This window comes from Lissotriton helveticus, chromosome 3_1 (genome assembly GCF_964261635.1).
Source record: "Lissotriton helveticus chromosome 3_1, aLisHel1.1, whole genome shotgun sequence".
In the NCBI taxonomy this organism is placed as follows: Eukaryota; Metazoa; Chordata; class Amphibia; order Caudata; family Salamandridae; genus Lissotriton; species Lissotriton helveticus.
The window spans coordinates 315,887,631-315,913,213 of NC_136061.1; the positions used below are offsets into that span (position 1 = coordinate 315,887,631).

Genomic DNA, 25,583 nt, shown 5'->3' on the forward strand with positions numbered 1-25,583 from the left:
TGAAAATTTACTTATTTCAATTTGTTCATCATCTGAAATTGAAAACATTATTTGCCATGGACCCTAGTGGCAATAAAACGGAATGCATACCCAAGTCTGACTTCTTGTGTGACGAATTAACTATACAGAATTTACACGACACATTGATGTTACTATCTATTAATATTACAGACATGGAGGGTGATGTAACTGCTGCAGCAAGTGTTTTAGACTCTCTAAATGTACAAGCTGATATGAGCGTTGATAGTGGTTTGAAAAGCATATCTCAATGGACGCCACAATTGTTTAGTGGCAACACTATTGACATATTTTACAATCTAATGAGTAGAGATCTTGAGAAATGGGATACAGACAAACGGTGGCAACATAATAAGATTGTGGATAATTTAAGTAGAGGAGAACGGGATGCCCTCAAACAACTCCAACGAAATACTAATCTCATTATACAAGAAGCAGATAAAGGGGTTAATATCGTTATGAACCGCTCTGATTACAACAACGAAATAATGTCACTACTTAACAATACGCTAAGTTATGAGAGATTTCAGGGTAATCCTATATTTAAGCAGTGTAAAATGATTAATCTACAACTGAAAAGTTGGTATGATAAGTGTTTGTTGACTGTGGGTGAATTTTACTACCTACGTATTGATCGACCAAGAGACACTGTATACATTCCCTAAAATTCATAAAGATGCCGCCTTCCCACCTGGGACGCCAATTCTTTCAGGTATTGGGGGACCTACAGAAAGGATTACCTCTTATACAGCCGTATTTGCAAAAACTCACCTACAAGGGACACTAAACATGTTTTGAACATATTACAGGATGTACAGTGGAAGTCTGGAATGTGCTTAGTCACACTTGATGCAACATCTCTTTATACTAGCATATCACATGAGAAAGGTATATTAGCATTGAATCGCTTTCTAAACACTAGATCAGTGATTTACTATGCACATACAAAGATATTATTATCAATGACTAGTATTACTTTGGAAAATAATGTGTTCATGTTTGACCATTCCTATTACCGACAGCTGCAAGGGACTGCGATGGGCTTCAGATTGGTCCCTTCTTTATGGGGGTGTTTGAGGAGAGGCATATTTGGGGCTTATGAGGTTCAAAGTGGATTGATCATATTTTATACTGGGGGGCGGTACATCGATGATTCCCTGTTGATTTGGATAGGCAATGAGACGCAGCTGAATGATTTCGTTGTCTATCTTAATACCATTGATTCCAATATAAGATTCACTACCAAGTATAGCAAGGACTGTATTGAATTTCTGGACTTAGAACTCTATGTTAAGAATGACAAGCTACACAGTAGACTTTTTCGGAAACCTACCTTATGCAATGCAACCCTACACGCTTCTAGCTCTCACCCTAAAAGTCAGATTAGTGCAATTCCTTTCTGATAGATTTTGAGAGCGAGAAGGAATTTTAGCAAGGACCATGAATATCAACTATATATAAATGATATGGAGATGCGTTTCATAGAAAGAGGATACAGTGCACATGTGGTGAGAACAGCAAGGAGTAGAATGACCAGTATAGACAGACAACATGCATTGAAGAATGTTTTAAAGAGAGATGTGACTCCAAACGGGTACATCATATTACTGAATATAACCGAATGTCTACTAAATATCGTAAATGTCTGAATAAATATTGGCATCTGTTAAAGAGTGATAGAATGCTGGAAAAGTTTTTATCAGAACATCCATTGGTTACTTACCATAGAGGTCGGACCTTACAGACTTTACTATGTCCTAGTTACCGTAGGCAAGGAACACAAGATAACTGGCTCATGAAACACACATTGGCTGCTGCACGATGTGCAGTTGGGCTAAGGACAATACGAAAAGCTTTATAGACACAAGAATGAGGAATTATACCATACGCTACAACATCACATGTCACACTACGTTTGTAGTCTATGTTATAATATTTCAATGTGTACTCATGTATGTTGGGAGTACGATAAGGGCGCTCAAAGACAGAATATATGAGCATATGAGAACAGTGAAAATGTTGGACCACAAATACCCTGTAGCGGTCCATATAAGAGAGTGTAGAACTCAGGGTCCTTACAAAAGCTTTGAGTTTTTTGGTATAGATCATATACCACGAGACCCGAGGGGAGGCAATAGAGAATTAACGCTCAGAAGATGCTAGGCAAAAGGGATCCTATGCCTACAGACAGTTGAAACTGGACACAGATCAGGAACTTCACTATTTCTTATGAGACAGGTAAATTGGACAACAGAATTTGTTATTATGGCTACAGATAAGGGTGGTGACCTCAGAATTATAATAATAGAAGGTAGAGGATGATTCACTGACGAAATGCTAGAATAGAGATTTCTGCCACACTTACAATATGTGTTCTGAGATGTGAATGCTTTCTGTCATAAATAGTAATTTCAGTATAAGAACATATAAGAATTATACATGTACATATATATGTATCCTGAGAGTTGAATGTCTCTTCCCAAAACGGTGACTCCTGTTTAGGAACATATGTGATTTGTATAATGAACATTCTTTATATGTGTGACACTTATTGTCACCCTGTTGATTCTTTTCATATGATGATGAACATATGGACTGTATATTATACTACTTATTAATTGATACTGTACTCAATTGCCACTGCTCGCCCAGGAAGCTTCTTCATTATGACGCTTTACCTTTTAAAGCCAGGTCGGACTACTATAATAATGAATACTTCTCCTGTTAAATTTATATCATTATTCATACATGTTCAGGGAGGTTTTGTTCTTAATTGGGTTGTATTGAGTTTGGAACTAGAACCATTATCCCAGTACAAAGAAAATAAGGAATTATCTTTAATTACACAATCGGGGATTGCCTTTTGGAAACGGCGGGTCTGATTTAGATACCGTTCATGTCACGTGCACCATTACGTAATATTACAAGCTATTTTCGGATATGGCGCTTTGCTCCGATCGAAATAGAGTCTGCATGTTTTTTATGTATACACACAAGGGAATATCCTTCTCTACTTTTGACCAGTTGCATTTTGAATTAGGACCAGTTTTTTTTTTCAACATGATTGTATTAGTAATAATTTAATTTTATAAAAACTTTGTTTACCATTCAAAGATGGCGGTTCCCTTAAATTTCACGTTTATGGTGCCTATATTTACACGTTTCCTTCCGACATAGCGTCTGTCTTGGTTTTACTGACACGGAACGATACGCTGTGCTGAGGTATTGGAAACGCCGGCCCCCACTCGGGTAAGCTCTGAATATGCTTGGTTTTTGACTGTTGACTAAAGTAAAGGATGACATTTATCGAACTTGATAGTAGTACATTTTTTTTTTGCTGGGTAGTCTCAGCGGACATGTCACCAAGCCAGTTGCTACTTCTAAGTTACGTTTGTTAGAAGTACTTTTCCTGTAATCTCCATGTATTTTATTATACACTTATGTCTCCACAATAGAGACTTATAGTAGTTGTACAGAGAATATGTTCAACAGACAGTTGCGACCAGCTCCTTACCTAGCATTGTGTTGACATAGAATTTTTATGGCCGTTCTACAGTGTGTTATTTTACATCATAGGAGGCAGCATTCTTCCTTGGACATCTAGACGCCCAGAAACGATATCTATTAATGATATGTTGATCACAATTTATACGGATTAGGATTTGCCACATTGTAGTTGGTGATATACCTCGTGAAGGTAAGTGGTTTTGATAAAGTGTATTTCTTGTGAGATATAGTTATTACAGGTTGTTTTTAATATAGAGGGCATGTTATGATATTGTGCCTTGTTTGCTTTTTTTAGGACAAAGAAGAATATTACAGGTTTATTCATGAATTTTGGGTGATATTGGGAGCTTTGGAGCATGCTTTGTCTGGGCTTATACAATGCATGGCACATATAATAACAGTATACGTGATCTTTGAAATATCTCACAACTCTCAGTGGTGGCATTGGCAATTGAAAACATTTTGGGTCATGTATTTCTTCTGTTATAGATGGTGACCTTTCGATGTTCAGTTACTCACATTTGCTTTACTTTGTCTACTAATAGACTGCTATATGCACACTGCTCTTTAACGTTGAATTTGAGGTTTTCTCCTGGAAAATTACAGTGTGGGGAGCACTGATTTCACGTTTTCCCAATGAGCACCTGGGTACGGTGTCACAAATAAGTATTACTCAAGGGATGGCTAAATTGGTTAACTTTCCTCAGAGGCACAGACAACACAGCGCTTAGATACGCCCCATGGAAGAATCCCAACAGAGAGATGTGGTCAACGCTAGATAAGTTGCTTGACCCTTACGAACCCCCATGAATGGAAATAAAATAGAAAGACTCAACAAAGTACCGGAAGTAAAACAAAATAAGGTCTACCACAACAGCCAAATCATCACCTGCATGTTTTTATGTTTCATGTATAACTCGAACCAAGACAACATCGCAACAACTCGTGGTTTTTGTGTTATTTGTAAACGCAGAGAGGGGCAAGCGTTCTCTGATGACAAACGACAACCCTAATGCCCGATGTACACCCAGCAAAATGTTATTTTATGTTAAATGTGCTCTATATTGTATTGTACTGTAAAAAACCCCAATAAAAAAATTAAAAAATAAACCAAATAAGTATTACCGTTTGTGAAAACTTTAGACTACCCCTGTCAATTAATATTCCAGCCCTGAAGAAGTCGTAGGGTGACTAAACCCGAAGAGGAAACACGTGTTGGCTGGTGCAAAGCTGGTGTGAAATTAGCTATTAAAGAGAATATTTGCTGGACTTGAAGACTACTGGAGTACTCTCATTTGGATTAAAGAGTGCATGTGCTCAGAGTTGTTTAATATGCCTGCTGTAAAGAATGTGTACAAGCATTTCATATAACTGTATTTTATGCTGATAGTTCGGTGGGTTATTGCTTTTGTCACAGAGATCCTTTTATTATTTGTGGTGAAGCCGCAGCTTGTGCTGAGGTGAGGGTTGGGTAGGGTGCTGTGCATTTAGAAATTATAGGTTCAAAAGCACCTTCTGCTGAGTTCCTTAGAGCTTCTAGTTGCTCAAGTAGGAGTAATTTCTGATATTTGTCAGGTTTCAGGGACTTTATTGCATGCTTTTGCTCATGAGGAAGTTTCACTCTAAGTGTTACACATTTAGTCGTTGAATGTCACTCATAAGTGCACTGAAACCTTGAAAATGTAACAAATAAGCAATCAAATAAGCAATCTGAAACGTTGGCAGCTATGGATATGAGATTACACAACTAATGCTAATAATCTCTAAAAAACACTGCGCATTACAAAACGTAATACAGAATAGTGAGGGAGATCAATAACTCAGACTTTTTCTGCTCCACCTTTCTTTATGCAATGTACAGTGCATGTACCAAGGTTGGGATACTCCAGTTTATGTTTAAAAGCCCTCACACACACAGCTTTTTAGATTTTGCGCTTTCCTTGTGGAATCTATTGTTTTTAATATAAACTTAAAAGAGGTTTACATCCCACCCATCGCTTTCCTCGCTTTTCATTGGTTCCCGTGCGTGCCACATACTTTTTCTTGATTTTTATTGGCTGTAGCATATTTTCATGCATTTACCAATACTTGTTATTCACCTGCTTCTCTTACCAGTTCCCCATAGCCGAAATACTGTTAACATCCATTTTGGTGGAACTACTTTTTATAAAGTTTTGCCTCTTTGCCTTGCAGCTGATTTATAGCACAATGTACTTAGAGTTAAGTGATTTGCCCAGAATCACAGGATATTTTGCTTGTGATCCCAAGCTCTTGAGTCAGCACCTTTGGCCACTGCACCATATCCTTTCCACTACCATGTTACTTGTCAGGGAGCTCTTTCCTTCGTCCCGCTGTCGAGACTTAATGGGATAGAGAGAACATCACTAGCGAGGTTAAGCCCCGCCCCTCTTCTCCATTGGCTGGCCTCCTAAACTGTGGCCAGCCATTGGAGAAGGGGTCCTAGTGACATTCTTCTTTCTATCTAGGCCCCGTCCTTTTCAGACTTGCTGTTTCTTACATTCTTTGATGTTTTTAGGTCTCCGCCTACGAAAGACTGCGCACATGCGCAGTCGAGCTGCCGAAGACCTAAAAACATCAAAGGATGTAAACAACAGTCAAACAGTCAAAACACGCCCACAGTCTGAAAAGGATGGGGCTTACAGACAAAAGGCTGTGTGCAAACATCACGTGCAAAGTCGGGAACTCGCCTGTTGCAGCAGCGGGTCTTTAGCTGCAGGCCGGGGTTTGTGCCAAGGAGGGGGTCACTTCTCCAGCGCAGCGGTCTCCCGGTGTAGCCCGGATCTTACATGCGCTAGAAAACGTATGTTTTAAAGGTGACAAAATTGTTTTGATAATACAGGAAGCATGTTAACACAAGTTTAAAACTCCTACGTTCCATCTCTGTAATAAGTCCTGCTTTATATGTAAACAGCAGTGAAATCAAAGCCTTTTAATTTTAGGGGCTTCCTTTCTCTCTGTGACTTGTCTCTGGTGTTTATCTTGTCCAAAAGTCATTACTGAAGGAACAATCTGCAAATTTGGTTGAGAGGTGTTAGTAAAATCTACCCATTTCTTTAAAGGGCGCTCTTTTTATCCCCAGTGTAAAGGGGATACTAGGGTGTGTGGTGTGTATGTTTTAAAAGCCGGAATCTCGGCACAGGTCTGTTTATCCGAGCTCGCAGCGGTGCTGCTAATCAATCCTCTGTTTACATTCCACCCAGGACAGCAACGGTGGTTTACACATGGGATTAACAAGGGCCTCCACTGGATAATCAGATAAATGCAGGTAAATTTCATGCTACACGTTCTGCCCAAAGTGTAATTAGATCTCTTTGCTGATCATGGTAGATTTTGCTAATAAAATGCGTGTTTTTTATTTAATATACTGCAATTGTTTTATTTTGGTGAGGTTCTCCCCATGGTACGTAACCACTTTGAGTTGGGGAGCTGGGGGTTCTCTTAGGCAAAGAATGCTTTGAAGGTAGTGGATCTGGTTCACACTCTCCCCAGGCTCGGACCGTAGATCTGTGTTGAACTTCAGCGGTGCTTGGAGAGCCCTCCGCGGGGTGATGGACGAGGTGGGGTCACGAAGAGGAAGAGCGAGACGCCCGAGCCCCATCCCTCTAAGCTGCAGCGCGGCCAGCCGAGCTCGGGCCCCCGAGAGGGTTATGTGCCGCCCCCGAAGAAGCGGCACACAGGGGTGAGCAAGGTGCGGCCCTACTACTTCGAGACCTACTGCAAGGGCAGATGGGTGGGCGAGACCCTGCTGCAGGTCTTCAGCTCCGAGTTCAGAGCTGAGCCCATCAAGTACTATTTGGCGGCAGCGGAGGCAAGGCGGCTGCGGCTCAACGAGGAACCTGTGCGAGACCTCAACATCGTGCTCAAGGTGAGCGGCTGCTGCTCTTGAGAGGTTTGTGGTAATGTCACATTTTCTTTTATGTTAGGGTTGATCAGTTTTTTTTCTTCAGCCCCAGCTGCCCAAATATCTAAAATGACATAGTGTCCTTACCACTGCACTATCTAAGAGTAGAGGCGGGTGAGCCAACAAGTTAAAGAGGGCGAACCAAGGTTTTGGCTGGGGTCTCAGAGCTCATGCATGAGCCGAGCCCGGTAAATAGTTGCCATCTAAATCTTACATCGTTGTATGGAAATTCGATAGTCTCTATAAAATCAAATAAAAAATCTTTAAAGTGCAGAAGCGTTTTATCTGAATACATTAGATTATTTTTGTACATGGCACACATATCGGAAAGTGTTGTCATATATGATTTTGTAAGTACATACAATCCTTGGTGTTATTGTAGTTCAATTAAGACCAAATATCCCACTGTTTACATGTAACTTGCGTGATATCAAAGTTCAGATTAGCAGCAAACATTTAGCCAGTACAAAGTTTAGTATTCGTGCCTTGCAGAACTTTGTGTACATTACCATCCTTAAACATGGTACAACTTCTAACTCTTTGCCCTAACCACCCCAACTCCCGCCTACTGGCAGCTATCAACATTCAGAGTCGAGACGCAGGTGGAATTAGTTGCATGGATAGTACTCTCCTAATGGATTCTAGCATGGACAGTAAGCTCAGTATAGTATGTTGGGGTATCTGGGGCATTAACAATGTATAAGGATATACATATGCCCTATCATATATTTTAAAGAAGAAAAAGGAGGCTTTGTAAAAAAAATGTTTGTCCAGGATCTCACACTTTAGTCAAATGGGAAAACCAGGAGCAAGCTCAAGTTTTCAGGCTTCACATACAATTCTTGGTGCATGGGTAGCAGACAGAAGCCATATTAAAGCTTGTCTCTGGGAGGGTGTGTGTGTGTGTGTGTGTGTGAGTCTCTCTATCTGTATGTGTCTTACTATGGCTCTGTGTGTGTGTGTGTGGCTCTGTGTGTGTCTGACTATGGCTCTGTGTGTATGTGTGGCTCTGTGTGTGTATGTGTGGCTCTGTGTGTGTATGTGTGGCTCTGTGTGTGTGTGGCTCTGTGTGTGGGTGTGGCTCTGTGTGTGTGTGTGTGTGGCTCTGTGTGTGAGTGGTTGTGTGTGTGGCTGTGTGTGTGTGTGGCTGTGTGTATGTGTGGCTGTGTGTGTGTGTGTGGCTCTGTGTGTGTGTAGCTCTGTCTGTGTGTGGCTCTGTCTGTGTGTGTGTGGCTCTGTGTGTGTGTGGCTCTCTGTGTGTGTGTGTGTGGCTCTGTGTGTGTGTAGGGGGGGTCTGTGTGTGTGGGGGGGTCTGTGTGTGGCATTTTGACAATGCCATTTATTTATCTGTTTTCAAAACCAACACATAAATAAAAATGTTGTCATTTACAATGCCAATAGCTCTAACTTTTGCAAAGGCGAGACCGTTGCATTGTAAATGCTTGTTATGTATCACACAGGCGACACCAATGCATTACCAATGCTTGTTAAACTATGTTATGGATTAAGATGCCTGCTGCACATAATGCAGATATGAGGTACTTGAATGTTTTTAAATATTCCAAGAATACATGCTCAGAGCTGCTTTATAAACCACCTTGTTTTCTAACAAACTTCTTTATTAAATGTAGCTTTTTTTAAAAATAAAAATATCCGGGGAGAACCTCCTTCTGTGAGTCTAGCTCGGTAGCCTAGCTAGCTTGCTGCGTAAAACTCATCATCACCAACGTTTACGCCGCATCACTTTGAAATTCCACCAGCCGTCGCTAGCTAACGCCACAAGTCATCCCTTCGAGGGCCCTAAAACGCTGAACACACCAGGCACCTGCTCAAAACCAAAAACATATTACATTGGGATGCGCACCAAAGTAAAGGAATAGATGTGCCCAAATAACGCATGGAAAACTGGGAGAGATAGACACGCTTTAATAATTTTGGTGTACGCTCAAAATTACGCGCACTTGAAGTCTATTGTCAAGGAATTAGCAATATGCCAATTCAGACATGCCAACCCTCCCGATTCAGGCGTGAGACTACCGATTTGAAGGCTAGTCTCCTTCCTCCCGATCCCTACAAGCAAAAAAAACCGATTCTTCGGGGGTTTCAGCTGACAGGGCTTGGTATTGTGTAAAGTGCAAATTCTTCCAGCAAAGAGTGGCGATGCAGGGACTCTCGAAAGGGTGAAAAACCAACAAAGCGTCATTAACAAGGGAATCGTCTTTTAAAGACCTGCGAATTACTGGGGGGGGAAGCTGTTTCAGCCCGGGCTGCCACAGGGGGGTGCGGGGGTGCATGCACTGCCAACAACCTGCAAGGCCAGTGCCCAAAACTTGCAACACCCTCTCTGCCTGCCATTATGCTCCATGCTTCTAAAAGGTAAGAAAAAAACGTGCATTTGCGTTTCAAATTTCAGATCCTACAGCAGCACACTTTCAAAGCCCATACATGCCAGTAACCCGATTCAAAGCCCCATTCTCCCGATTTTTTTGTTTTTTAAATCTCCCACTTTGCTCTCCTGAAATTGTAAAAATATAGCTATCAGCTACTGCAAAGAGACTAATATAGACTGTACACCATGGTAAGATGGCTGCCAGTTCCAACTTTAACCAGAATGTTCCCCTAAGATGGCCGCCACATCTACGCGCAGGGTTTTCCTCAGAACGTCGCCTAGGTCTGACGCCTCACCGCGACGCTGGTACCACAGCAACAAGATGGCTGCGCTCATGCGGGGCATGTCAGTGGCACTGTTAGGTAGCTTCTGGAAAGGAGGAGCCGTTCAAGCCCGGCGGTCGGTGAGAGCGCTTCGAAGGCGACCAGTGCAGGTCTTATACTCTGAGAATGATGAAGCCTCAGCCAGGCAGAATGCGGGGGCCCCTAATTTTACAAGTGAGAAACAGAGCCTGAAGCCAAGGAGACCGGCCCCGCAACGGGACACGAATGACTCTCTCAGCCACCTACGATCAGGATCGTTTTCCTCAACAAGGGAGAAACCGGGCCATGGGGGTAATTGGAAGGCTGAAACCCTTAAACCTATCGGAGGAAGGAAGAGTCGTGAAGGAATCCAAAAGTCGGGAACTGTTGCCTTTGCAGGTGGGAGCCAGGATTCTGGGCAGTACATAAGGACAAGGTCCTCGGCGCGAGGAGCATCACCAGGGGCCAGCAGGGATCCAGAGTCCTTTTTGGAAGGGCTACGTTACGAAAAAGCATTGCCTGACGACAGAAGACTGGCGTAAGTTTGTTTTCTACAGGCTGCACTTAACACACGAATCTGCACCTTGTCCCTTCAACGTTCTTCCCATGGGAGCTATTGCGAGTCTTTAACCCATGACCCTGCGCCCACCATGGCACACGAATACCTTGTTTGGTCCAGAGTTCTTTATTGCTTTTCTTCAGCTTCTCGCATATATAAACCTGAGAAATGGTAATGACCTTTTGAACATTTAAAGGGCTCGCCTGCTGATGCGCTTCAGCGCATAGCTGGCGAAGCTCTATAGGGGCTTATCCAGTGTTTAACCACCACTGGCGATTCCACTGGCGATTCCTTCAAGTGCATGTGCTTTTTAGGTCATTGCGCTTGCGCAAGCCCTAAAAAGCGCGTGCACAATGCCACCAGCCGCCTGCCTGCCTGCCTCGCATTACCACATCAAAGGCAGCCCTCCGAGCGCATTTCTCACCCCCTAATTATTCACGGCCGGCCGGCAGGCACATCAAAGGCTGCTGCTGCCGTGACTCGCATTTCTCCTCCCTCCTCCCCTATCACTGCCCAGGCCGGCCATACTTTCTCTTTACAAGGGCGCCCATTCCTGAATCACTTGAAATCTCTCCACATTATTTGCATTTTGTTAATTAAAAAAATTAACTACAACACAGCGTTGCACATTTTTCTCGACTTCGGAAGGATGAGTCCCAATCTCATTTGTACAAAGTGTTGTAATGGGATTATTGGAGAGTTAGAGAAACGTGCTCACAAGTTACATTTTTATGCAAATCATCTGAGTAAATAAACAATAGCATGGTGCCGTTTGCGTCCTTGACTTGATCTGGTTTTTATTTTTATTTTGCTATTATTCTCACAAAGGCTAAGAAGGTCTGCCTACTTTAGTATTAAGTGCTATACGTCGCATAAGCAACAGCTAACCATTCACTCACCCACGCAACGCCACTCACCCACGCAACGCCACTCACCCACGCAACGCCACTCACCCACGCAACGCCACTCACCCACGCAACGCCACTCACCCACGCAACGCCACACACACACGCAACGCCACACACACACGCAACGCCACACACACACGCAACGCCACACACACACGCAACGCCACACACACACGCAACGCCACACACACACGCAACGCCACACACACACGCAACGCCACACACACACGCAACGCCACTCACACACGCAACGCCACTCAACCACGCAACGCCACTCACCCACGCAACGCCACTCACCCACGCAACGCCACTCACCCACGCAACGCCACTCACCCACGCAACGCCACTCACCCACGCAACGCCACTCACCCACGCAACGCCACTCACCCACGCAACGCCACTCACCCACGCAACGCCACTCACCCACGCAACGCCACTCACCCACGCAACGCCACTCACCCACGCAACGCCACTCACCCACGCAACGCCACTCACCCACGCAACGCCACACTCACACGCAACGCCACACTCACACGCAACGCCACACTCACACGCAACGCCACTCAACCACGCAACGCCACTCAACCACGCAACGCCACTCAACCACGCAACGCCACTCACCCACGCAACGCCACTCACCCACGCAACGCCACTCACCCACGCAACGCCACTCACCCACGCAACGCCACTCACCCACGCAACGCCACTCACCCACGCAACGCCACTCACCCACGCAACGCCACTCACCCACGCAACGCCACTCACCCACGCAACGCCACTCCCCCACGCAACGCCACTCACACACGCAACGCCACACACACACGCAACGCCACACACACACGCAACGCCACTCACACACGCAACGCCACTCACACACGCAACGCCACTCACACACGCAACGCCACTCACCCACGCAACGCCACTCACCCACGCAACGCCACTCACCCACTCAACGCCACTCACCCACTCAACGCCACTCACACACGCAACGCCACACACACACGCAACGCCACACACACACGCAACGCCACTCACCCACGCAACGCCACTCACCCACGCAACGCCACTCACCCACGCAACGCCGCTCACCCACGCAACGCCGCTCACCCACGCAACGCCGCTCACCCACGCAACGCCGCTCACCCACGCAACGCCGCTCACCCACGCAACGCCACTCACCCACGCAACGCCACTCACCCACGCAACGCCACTCATCCACGCAACGCCACTCATCCACGCAACGCCACTCATCCATTTGCAAAACGAAAAATGTCAAACTCTTCTATTGCGAGACCTATTGCATTTTCAATGCTTGTTTAATACGCGTCTGTGAGTAGTCACTTTTTTTTGTTAGGCATGTTTGATTATCCCTACCTTTGTCCTACTTTATCCAGGGATACTGAACTATATGGCAGGGACGGACCAAATAATGCATCGGGAAAAGGCAAATCGTGAGGCATATTGGAGAACTTTTTATGGCATTTTTTTTGCACATTAACATTGGGCAAAACCGTTGCATCTCATTAGTAACAGTTTTAACACCCGAATACGTCAATCAGCAATTGAACGGCGACCAGTTAAACTTTGGAAATTTACCTTCTGCTGCAACAAACTTGGTAGCATTTTTACTAACTTTTAATCCGACTGATCTATAAGCAATTTATTTTTTATTAATATGTTGATTGTGTCGGTTGTGGCATATCCATAATTATTTAGTAAATATGCCAGTCTTAGAGTCACAGAATTCCAATTTTGGGGACTTGATCCTCTACTTCTGCGCTAGTTTACTACGGTGCTGTTTAGTCAAAGTCCGGTATGAGACCTCTTGCTGGAGCCATGATCACTAATAGTAGTCTCATGACAACAACCTAACGTGACTTAAAAGGGTTCTATGGTGACTTCAATCGAAGTGCAATACCTCCTCGTCTCATTGAACAGGCACCAACTACCCCACCTCCCACTAAGCCCATTACTGTCTCATGTCATAATCTACAAAACAGGCAGACAAGTGGTTATGCGGTTTAGCGACCCTATGTTGGAGAGTCATGTGATGGTGAGCAGTATCTGTTCCTTGCAGGAAGTCTGCCGGCTCCTTCGATGTGAACTTGATACCATTGGCACTTATATGGGTATTAGAAAAAAACCTATGTATTGACCACATATTTTTAAACAACCGGTCTTGTAAGATCTTTAATTCCTTGTGTAGCTGTAGGCTGAGTAAAAATCACACCAATTAACATTAATGTTCTGGTGTAACAGGCGATAAGGTCTCAAAGTCAAGAGTAACATCTCTCAGAATATTTTGGGTGTTTCTACAGGGGTCAAGAGTGTACCATGAGTAGAGAAATCTTTTCTGCCAAAATTCATATCTTCTAGACCAATGGGTACCAAACTGGTCCGCAGACCCCCAGGGGTCTGTGACACATTCCCAGGGGGTCCACAGGCAGCAGTTTAATAAGTACTGCAAAGTTCCTTGTATAATCAGCAGTTTTTGGGTAACAGTAAGTGTCAAGATAACGCCAGTGATTAATGTACCTGCCAGAGAGAGATGGGAGTTTTGTCCAGTGCCAGATTTGACTCATCTAAAGTAGCGCGCATGATTAATATACCTGCAGCAAAGATCTTGTACCATATATATGTGCATAGCTCAGTGGGTTACAGCTTTTGTCACAGATTCTTTTGTTACTATGCAGTTCATAGATTACAGTCGAAATCTAGCACTGAACTGCCATCAGAGAGCTGCAAGCAAACTGCCTAGTACAAGTTAGTAAGTTATGTTTCCCCCCCCAGTCTTTCATTATCCCGATGCTGCTAAAAAATGTTTGTTTGGGTAGAAATACATTCTTATTTTTAAAGTCCGCGCATAACCACTGTTTTATGAATCCTGAGTTTGTGCTTCTTCAGACAAAGCACTCTTAAAAAATGCCTACCAGTATGGATGATGTGATCCCTCCACCTTCCCTTCGGCTTATGTAACATTTTCTATATATAAATTTACACACACATGATTCATTGTCTCTGAATGTGTGTGATGTTAAGTGATCTGATACACTACACTGGTATGAAAGCTGGTATTAAACAAATTAAATACATGTGACAGAGGGGCTATGGAGAGATGCGAGACACTGTTTGAGGGTGATAGTGAGGAAATCATTGAAGAGCCCCAAAAAAAGATTGTCATATCCTGGTGCACAGTAAGGTCATAGTTTACCATGCTTTAAAAGCTAGTACAAGTCAATATATAGTGACAAAATGTTGTAAACAGTACAATTTTCCCCCAAAGCCCCTTTTGTAATAATACCCGCACGGTTCACTTGGTGTGCACCGTACGGGGGCTTGTCTGACAACCTTTGCCAGGGCTATTTTGGGTTCCCAGTCCGGCCCTGGCAAGAGCCTTGTATCGCGAAATAAAGCCAAACATTGAAAAGTTAGTCGCCGAGATGCTGCACCAACCTTCTTATTACATTCTTTTGATTATTTTGCAGTAAAATAAAATCTTTAGAAGTTCGAATATTGGTTTGGTGTGCACTTGCTTGTGTATTTTCTGCAAATTACTGTTTTAACGTATGACATTTAAATTGTTCAAATTGCTTGGTGGTCCCCTGCTTCCAGTAGTGACTCAATGAGGGTCATCAGTAGTCAAAAGGTTGGGAGCCACTGTTCTAGACAACAAATATTATACATATATTTATCAGCAACTTGACATTTTGGTCAATGGCTCGGGCCACCAAAATGTGTTCTTAGCATCCTCTGGGTAATATTTAGAGACAATGCAACTAAAGTGGAGACCTCTCTTTTAGCATAACAAATTTGTTTGTGACATATGGGAAGGGAATGTTATAGCATGATGTAAGTCTTCTCCCATCAGACAACAATAATACTAATAACTAATACCACACCCTGTTTTAACTTAATCTAATATTGAAATCCCCTTGGATCAACTTACTCAGAATACTTATATTCTTTTACGGGTTTACAACTCGTCTCTAGAATGTAAGGCCATCACTCGGACATGAGCAGAGACTAGGCTTCATTCACAAACCTCACTTCAGTTAATAATTACCGGACAAAAGATCTATTTTATATTTTCCTATTTGCGTAGGCTTCCAGGTTTGTGTCCAGCAATACCAATTTTATCACCCCATTTTAAAATCTTGCTAAACAGGTCCCCAGGGCCAGAACTCTTTCCCTAAAAGTGTACAACTGTACCCCTATTGGCAATATGTTTAGCACCTAGTAAATCGTACCCGTGGTCCCTAAGGCATGGGGTACTAAAGAGGGTCCATAAGGGCTGCAGTGTGTAAGGGCTGCAGCACAAATTGTGCAATCCTAAGGAACCCTCACTAAGCACAGGCAGACTGCCATTGCAGGCTGCGTGTCTTGGTGCAGACAAAAGTGAAAACATGACATGGCACACATCCATGTGTGGTATGCCCACAGACACTGCATGCAGCCTGGGTTAGTCACCCATACAGCAGTCCTTACAGCCCTAAGGCAGGGTTTACTATGCTGTATGTATGCACATATCTGCATGAGCAGGTATGCCCCTGTGCTGGTCAGTTCAATTGCTCCCAGTACAAGTGACCAGGAAAGCCATTTTAAGTACCTCAGCCGGATACTGGTGGAAAGTAGTTCACCGGCTACGTGATGGCTTCACTGAAACTCAAGATATTTGATATCAAACCTCTCGTATTAATAAACCCACACTGATTGCAGTAATGGATTTATTAATACATGCATCCAGAAGGCACCTTAGAGATGCTCCCTGAAATCCTACCAACTACTAGTGTGCCTACTTACTGGTCCTAGCCAGCCTGCCACCATAGTCTAGTTACTGACCCCTAGAGCTTCAAAGAGCCCACCACCTCTGGCATGCAAATCTGGCTTCCCTCACAGGAGAGGATGCCGCCCCCCCTCACCCACAAAAGAGCATTTTTCCACCTACTCCACCTGTACATTTGGTTATGGGAACACCCTGTCTTGATATCTCATGGAATTTGCTTTATTCTAGCACATTCTAACCCCCTGACTCTTCTCTGTAGTTGGGCCATGGGTTCCAGATCTGTTCCCATTTCTTTGGGCATCCCGTGCCCTGATAGATCGCCCATTTGGTTCTATGGCACCAATCCACGTCCACCACCCAGTCCACATTCTCAGACACTCTCCCCTCCCCCCCCACAGGCACAGACTGTTCCTTTTTGCAATACCTGATGCCAATCGCAGCCAGTTTGCTTGAAATCTGAACCACTCCTCATCCCCCGATATGCATAATATGTGCTACTTGGCTAACTGAGGTACCTCATGGCCTGTGACCCTTGACATTATTTGTGTCATCCTGGATCAGTATCGTCGTACTATTGGGCAGTCCCAGATTATGTGTGAAAATATGCCCTCATTCCCACACCCCCTAAGACAAAGGGCGTCCTTGGCTCGTCCCTACAATAGACAAATGTCCTTGAGTAATACGACCTCTGCAATATGTAAGTAAGTAATCTTTATTGATTAAGTTATTTAAAACCATAACAATGTCATAGTACAAATATGGTATCCATATGAACTGTATAAAAAAGTATTAAAAAACTTATTAATTATGTTAGACCTAAAAACCGATAGCGGTGTACTTATCATGAGGCACTTTAAAAATGTGTTCTACAACATCATATTATTGTCAAATTATAGTTTTTGCTACTAAATGACGCATGAAACATTTTAAACATTTTTATAAAATTGCAATAAAGTTCTGGCCATCGTTATGTTCCTTTAGATTACTAAACATTATTGATCTTGTAGTGCGACATTATTTTTCTCATAACACAATAGGAATTTCATCATTTTACAAGTCAGCTGCGGGTCTGTAGTGCCAAGACCTCTAATGATTGCAGATCTACAAGTTCGAATACCTCTATCATTAAAAGCCTTTTTTAGTAAAGCAACGCGTTTCATTTTTAGGCAGGGGCAGATACATATTAGATGGATAATATCTTATCTTGCTAGGCCACATAGGCTACATGATTTGACGCCGATATGCTTCCATGATGGTTGTTCAGCCAGGCTTGGTAGTACCCCAAATCTAGTTGCCATTAGTTTGCGTTTCAGGTGGGGCGAGTATTCTACGCCGAGATATTCTGCCGGTCGGAGTGATGTATAAGATTGCAGAACCATCCAGACGTGGGATCTTTTTGCTAAGGTACCTTTATCTTCCAGGAGTGATTGTAGTTTTGCCGCCTTATTTGTTAATCTACGGAAGACTTGGAATGAAGGGTTTTTTGCCCATAGATCCATTGTCTCGGTGTCGTTCAATGCCATTTTCAAAAATTTGCCATAACTTGAGTTTGGGTTGTCCTGGGCTTGCCACAAGGCGTCATTTAGTAAATTTGATCGATTCTGCCACAATTTATACCAAGTTTTAATCACAGCATATTTTCTCCCAATTTCCTGCTTGATAAGGCCGAATTCCAATCGGACTTGTGCCGGGGCTGCTGACTGCGGTAGACCGAAAACTTTTTTGTAGGCCTTAATTTGTAAAGAGTCAATGATTTTTCCGTCTTTACCATTTAACACTATACTAGCATAGGTTATTGCCGGTAGCAGCTTCGCAGCCATCACTGAGATTAGTGGCGTGAATGAAGGACCATATAGCTTTTTTCCAATAGCACAAAAAGCATAATTAATTCCATTTCCCTTTTTTTCAAGATATTGTTTCTGAAATTGAAAGTTTAGTTCTCTGCAATATGCGTTGTTGTATTATGCAAAACCTCGCCTGTTATAGCAACGTAGGAACTCTGGGACAGGGTTATGCCCACTTCCCAGGGGAAGTGGTCATATAGGGGGTGAACTAGTGACCCCAGGGGTAAGTAACCCATTCACTACTACCCTAAACTCCCCATACGTCCCAAATCCTGGCACCAGGAAATCCAATCCTGCCGACCTAAAAGAAGAAAGATGGACGAGCGGCGAAAAGCAAGAACTGTGGAAGGAACAACTGACTTGGTGCCAGCCTGTTCCCGGCGTTTGTGCCAAAGTCGACTTCTCTTGTAAGCCGCTGTGCCTTTAAAAGCCTGGGGTTCTGCCAGCACTTCTACCATGAAATAGCAGAGCTGCTCCCTTGCACCCTGCAGTTACCAGAGACAAAAAGGCCAGCATGGTCCTCCAGAGAAGGCCACATTGGGTTTGCCCAAGTGGACTCCTCGACGCAGCCTGCAGCCTCTTTGCCCATCCCCTCCCCAACCACGAGTGACTCGGCTGTGAGAAACCCAATGCCTCAGAACACTTTTTCATTGGAACTCCCTGGCCCGAGGAGAAGAGGACCAAAGGTGTCCCCTGAGCAGCGTGATACCTGAGCCCCCTTGTTGGTCAGCCTGACTGGTCTCCCAGTCTGAGCTTGCAGCCTCTTTGGAACTGGACCATTCCAGATTAAAGTGAATAGGACACTCAACGCCGAAACACACCTCTGCACCAGGACGCCCCAGAGCCTCCCGAGGTGACCTTTTGGTGTGACCTTACACCTATTGCATACTTGCCTTAAGTCCAGGCGATTGGTTCTGTAAGCTGCCATGAAGTGCCCAAATGCAGTACGTTTTCCACCCATAGGATAACATTGGGCATCCAATGCTGAAAAGCACTTCTGCACCCGGCTGCCCCAGTGCTGCTCAAGGTTACCTCTTGGTGCTGCCTTGGACCGTGCCCCATACCTACCGTACGTCCAGGAGATTGGACCCGTAGGTTTCTGTGACACACCTGTATACAGTGTATGTCTTTCATCCATATGATAACATTACCGCTTCAGGAATTGTACTGTGTACATTTTTAAAAACTGTAAAAATTAATAACTTGAAACCTACTGATTTTATCGTGATGATTTTGATGCCTTAATATATATAAAGATATGTGTAATTTTTCTATAAATTGATGTGGATATTCTTACTGAGTCGTGGGCATCATTTATTGACTGTGTGCATTTGCAGATGTCTAACACTCCTCTCTGATAAGCCTAAGTCTGCTCGACCACACTACCCCCTTAGAGAGCACTATGGGATTGCTAGAGCAAGCCCCTGTCTATTTATAAGGGAGTACCTGGACTCTGCACAGTGTACCTCTTTTTGGTATACTAGAACCAACTTCCTAAACGCACCCATTAGCAGTATGCTACTATTTGTGGTCTCTCGAGTTAATTAGTAGAATCTTCAAACTCGCAAAGGCATATTGAGTGTTTTGCATTATGTTAAGCAATACAGGGTGCAGCTCATATATCTGGTAATGGGCATGCACCAGGATAGTTTATAGGCAATCAAAGGCTTTATGAAACCATAACATTACATGCTGGGTCTTACTGGGATCACTGACTGTGATGAACAGTAATTAGAGTTATGCATGTTGTTAATCTACAAGTGGTCGAAAGTATCTTGGAATGATGATGAGTATTTATTCAGTGCTCTAACTGTTAAAAATCTACTTCCAAGACACGCATTTCATCCCAAAATTATTCGATGAGAAATGTTGACAACATTATTTTGCTTCTTCAAAATGTCTATTATCAACATGTAGTTCCTGTGTAAGATAAAGCCACTTCTTGTGAAGGTCATCGTAAACATTTTACGTAATGGCAATTTTAGCAATTTCCCTTTGATGGTAGCAGCTGTAGAAATTTCCAAGTCTGTTTTAAAGCTTGTTTTCAAAAGCATTTTTGGCAACCATGTTGTTTCTGCAACGGAAAATAGAGCATAGCAAACAATGCAGACTTTAATGCATGACTTTTGAGAAGGTCTATTTATGCAAATTAACATGCCCAGGCAAAACTAGAGGAAAGGCAATGAGTGCAAATGAAACAATCTAGGCACTTGAAATAACAAAAATATTTGGTTTAATATATTAATAAAAAGTTGATAAGGTACAGATTTGGTATATGTTCATAAAATACATGGAATTAAAAAATTTTCAAACATTCATGGAATATAAATCAATCAGCAGTATAGTTGGTGACCCAATAAATGTGGGAAAACAAGACGATTTCTTCTCTACGCGTTTCGACACAGGCGTGTCTTCATCAGGACAAAAATCATCTTTAATTGATAATCTAAAAATAAACGAACAAACTTTAAAACAATTTTTTTGACATAGTCAAGTGCACAAGTGATTGTTCAATAGAATACAATATTGCATACTACATTGCCTTTAATTATGGTCAGAATGCATGATGCACCGCTCTAAAGTCATGGGACAGATTTCCAATCCTAAACGGACTCAAACATTTGATGTGAAGCTATACATGTTTTACACAATCATACTTAGATACTTTATTAATAAATGGAATTTAGGCAACATCCTAGATGGAAGCACGAAAGAACAGAAAAAAAGGGGGAAGAATAAAGATATGCATGTGGATAGAAAGGGGAAATTAGGTGGATTAAAGAATGGCTCAACTAACAGGTGATTCTAATGAAGTCTCAGTACTTGCATGCTGAAAATAAAGCGGTGGCTATTACCTGCTGGGACTGGATTGTTTTAGTTGGTTCAAGCTACCGGTCTATGTGATTCAGTGAGTGCGAATATATAGGGTGCTGAAATAGCTGCAATTAGAAAGAACATATGGAGATTTGTAACTTAGGAATACAATATCTTATCTTATCAATATGGTGATGCGGGGTATAATGTTTACCTCGATGGTTCGTGTGCGGCAATAGAGATGGCACGATGGCCATAGATAACTGCGAAGAAGTACTATTCTTGAGGCTCCAGCAGGACAGACTCTGTGATGAAAAACAGTATGGATAAGTGCCAAAACATGGATGGTTATATATAGAGGGTGGCATAAAAGAATGGGTGTTAAACTTGCACAATCGTGCGTGTTACGTTTTCTGATATTATTGCATGACACAATTTTCCTAGATCGCTGGATTTACTGGGGTAAGACCATAATAAAGGAAGCCAGAGATAGAATTACCTTTCCATAAGTGATACTTGATGGAAATGGTAATTGGCTTGAGATATTTGTTACGTCGGGTAACACGCTTTCAGTGGGTACGTAAAATCTAAAATATGAAAAACAATTAAATTGTCAGTGAGGGTGAGCTATCCGTATGGATTGGATTACGTTGGACATTTAATCTGTTACACAAACCGAGTCTCTAAAGTGTGGGACATAGTAAAGATAAAATGTATACCTGCACTAATAGTTGTGCGTTGAGGGTAAACCAGAGTATACAGACTGTAGGTGTCGACAGGATTCACGTAGGCAAGATAGCGTGACCAGATTTGCTGAACCTAAAAGGTTGAGGTGCGCGTTAGAATTAAACCGCACCAAGAAGCAGATGTGGGGGCAAAAAAACATACGGCTGTGGGGTGAAATAAATAGAGTGCCGCGATGGAAATCGTACCTTGAAACGCTGGGAGCAAGCTCTTCTGAGTACTTCCGTCTTTCTTCAAACCGGCAGCGAGGGATGTAAAACGGCTGCTGTTTGGTTTATATACGGGCCGTGTTAATTGGACCTCATTGCAAGTCCTGCCTAGATTTAAAGCGCAAGGTACCTAATAAGACAGTCCTACATAGTAGTATGAAGTAGTGGAAACACGTAGATTAATAATGAAGATGGGCGACGCGGGAGGTTGAAATATATATTCTCTAATTTATTGCTAATTCTCCCTAAGGCTGATTGTGTGGGGGCAAAGATCAGAGTGGAGGTGTAATTGGGAGAACTACATTTATATTATGGCATTCTCCCACGGCAATTCATTATTGAGGCCATGATGGAAAGTGCCAAGAGAAAAAATCCAAAAAACCTCCCTTTTTTTCTCCCGAATTTTATCTCCTCCATTCTTGTCGGTGTGTGGATCTTTTCCAGAATCCGCCATTTGATGTCCATGGGTTTGTGTCTGAACTGTAGGAAATGGCTAACTAAAGGTGCTGAAAATTTGCCCGTCTTGATGGCTGACCTATGTTCGTTAAGACGGGTCTTAATAGCCTGTGAGGTTTCTCCAACGTAGCCAAGGTTACATGGACATGTGATGAGGTAGATGACATTACGCGTGTCACATGTCCATAATTCCTGTGCACAGATTTTAAAGTTGTTAAACATCAGGGTTTCACCTGTAAGGATATTATTACAGGATAGGCAGGAGGCGCAACTTGTGGTGCCTCTAACTGGGTTTATGCCATCTATTGATTTTTGGATGAATGCAGGATTAGTATGATTGCCTGAATATCTGGATCTTACTATGATATCTTTTAGGTTTTTGTTACGGCGGTGGGCAAAAAGGGGCTTTGGTATCTTTTTTTGGCTATGGTCCACATTCAAAAGGTGCCAGTTAGAGTTGATGACTTGTTTGACAGTGGAATCTAATGTGGAGTGTTTAGTTATACACACTAGTTGGGGATCTTGTTTGGGTTTTGTAGTGTTCAAAAGCGAGTCCCTGTCAAAAAAGCGTGCCCGCTTATAAGCTTCTCTTATTAGGCGGTGTGGATAGCCACTGTCTAGGAATTTCTTCTTCATGGCGACTGCTTGGGTGTCATAGTCTTTTAAATTGGTGCAGTTGCGCCTAACTCGAAGAAATTGAGAGAAAGGGATGCCATTCTTTTGATTTCTTGGGTGGTAACTTTGGAAGTGGAGGAGAGTGTTTCTTGCTGTGGGTTTGATATATAAATCAACCTCCAAAATCCCACAGCTGTGTCTGATCAATATGTCAAGGAATTCTACTTGTTGATGGTCAGTGTGGGCTGTAAACCGAAGATTGACATTAGTCAAGTTCAGCCAAGTAAGGAATTCCTTTAGAGTCTGTTCCCCATCGGTCCATATAAAAAAGATGTCATCAATATATCGGTACCAATGGGAAACAACCTCATAGAAAGGGGCAATTTCATTGTTGATGTGTATAGATTCAAAAAGCGACATGTAAATGTTCGCTATTGAGGGAGCAACCGTAGCTCCCATGCTGACTCCCTTCGTTTGGAGATATAAAAATTCTCCAAATTCAAAAGCGTTTTCTTTTAGTACCAGAAGGAGACATTCTCGGATAAAAGGTTTAGAACAGGGTATATGGTGTTGATCTATGAACCACTCGACTGCATCTATCGCCTCAGATTGAGGGATGTTGCTGTATAGTGATTCAATATCTAGGGTTACTAGAATATCAGAAGAAGGATTGAATGGAAGGTGTTCAACCTTGGATATAATGTCCCCTGTATCTTTGATGTAAGAGGCACTCATTGGTATGTAAGTTCTCAAGATATTATCTACATATTTGGAGATTGCTTCTGTTGGAGTGCCTATAGTAGATACTATGGGGCGATAAGGGGGGTCTAGTTGGTTTTTGTGTATTTTGGGTGCACCGTAGATGCAAGCGATTTTCTTGTCTGATTTGTTTAGGAAATCATATTCTTTGTTGGTTATAATTCCTCGTTCAAGAGCCTTGGAAGTGATATTTTGAATGGTTCTTACTATTTTTTCAGTAGGTCTAACTGTAATTCTTTTGTAATAGGCTTGATTGTTCAGCATTTTTACCATGTTTTTTTCATAGTCGGTTGCATCTATAAGGACAATGCCACCCCCTTTATCGCAACATTTGATCGTCAAAGATTTGTGATTCTTTAAAGATGTTAAAGAAGTGAATTCATCTTTAGTGATATTGTATCTTGGCTTGGGGACAAAATGGAGGGCTTGCTCTAATCTATTTAGGACAACCTTTTCAAAAATGGCAACCTCGGGCCTATTTGTTCCAACGTGGGAGTGAAGGTGGAAGGGAGAGCTACTATATTGTTGATAATGTTGTCTGAATCAGAACTTTCATTGTTTTCCAAATTTTTTTTTAATCTAATCTTCCTGAAAAAAGAATGGATATCTTGGTGAAGTTCGAAAATATTATTTAGGAATGGGGAACAAAGGAAAGTCCTTTTGATAAAAGTGATATACTGGCAGTATCAAGATTATGAGATGATAGATTAAAGATGGGTATTTGAGAAGGTCTAAACATCTCAGAATTTAAGCAGTTTTTCTAATTAATTATTTTGCTTCATAGCTTAAGAGGGTTTTGGCTGCTATAAAATTTTCTTTATGGGTAATGTTGTTTGAGGTGCGTGAAAATCAAATCTTGGCTCCAAACCTGGTTCGGCATGTGTAACTGCACATAAATGTGTAATGTGGAGAATGTGAGAGTAGGTGGTTCGGCGATCACCTCCCTATTGGTTTGTATAAAGTGTAGTCACGGCCACTGGAATATGTAGGAGGGGAGGGCCAAATTATGTAGCTGGGTTGACTAAATTATGTTTCAAGAAAAGCAACTTATGCAGCATAATGCTGCACATTTGGTGATAGCATTACTTTATTACTTTGACATTTAACACTTGTTAACTGTCTAGTACCAGTTTAACACCCAAATATAGCAACAATCAATAACCAGCATTTGCAATGCAATCGGTCTTGCCTTTGGGACCTTATATGTATTTAGCTATGCAGCACATTAGCCTGGGTGCTGAAACATCTACTGTTCTTTAACATGGAGGGAAAGTAAGCACCAAACTGCGTGACACGCCAGGTATGGGAACACATGGAGAGAAATATTGCCTTTCAGCGGGAAATTGTATAGTCCAAATCTCTGTTTTTAATAAAAAAATCAGGGCCTTAGGTGGTCATATCACTGAAAATAAAAGATTTGAAAAAAATATTATAAGTCTACGGGTGCTCGTGGAAGATAATTTCTATGGACTGGAATCTAGAGAATGCTAAAGTGATTCTGGTATTTTACTGATCTCTGCTGGGCGTTTTCTATCAAGAAAGTTAAAATGAGCTAGTTGCCAGAAAAAACCCCAAAGAAAGTCCCTAAGCAGAAAGCAATTCTGGTGGGAGGGCTGGCGCAGCGGCCAGGGTGCCTGACTCCAGACCACGGGGTTCACGGATCAATCCCCAGTGGCAGGTTGGCCCAGCAGGGACACCTCTCCGGAGGTAGCTGTGTGCTTTACAAATGTTGGTGTTTATTTTACTAACCTCTG

At 42.7% G+C, this 25,583-nt stretch overlaps 1 protein-coding gene and 1 long non-coding RNA gene across 3 annotated transcripts in view; one reads left to right on the forward strand and one right to left on the reverse strand.

Moving 5' to 3' along the window:
* Positions 1-10,083: 10,083 nt before the first annotated feature.
* MRM3 (mitochondrial rRNA methyltransferase 3) overlaps positions 10,084-25,583 on the forward strand; it is a 65,167-nt gene continuing 49,667 nt past the window's right edge. Inside the window, exon 1 of one of the 2 annotated variants that reach the window (XM_078679881.1) lies at positions 10,084-10,676. In XM_078679881.1, the coding sequence (XP_078536007.1) occupies positions 10,159-10,676 (518 nt within the window). In that variant the 5' untranslated portion in view covers positions 10,084-10,158. The remainder of the gene's footprint in view (positions 10,677-25,583) is intronic. The other variant, XM_078679882.1, reaches the window with a different exon arrangement.
* LOC144824523 (uncharacterized) lies at positions 20,555-21,354 on the reverse strand. The gene is made up of 3 exons (XR_013608997.1): positions 21,261-21,354; positions 21,088-21,171; positions 20,555-20,678 (listed from the first exon to the last, which is right to left on the reverse strand). It is a non-coding gene; the product is annotated as an uncharacterized LOC144824523 (long non-coding RNA).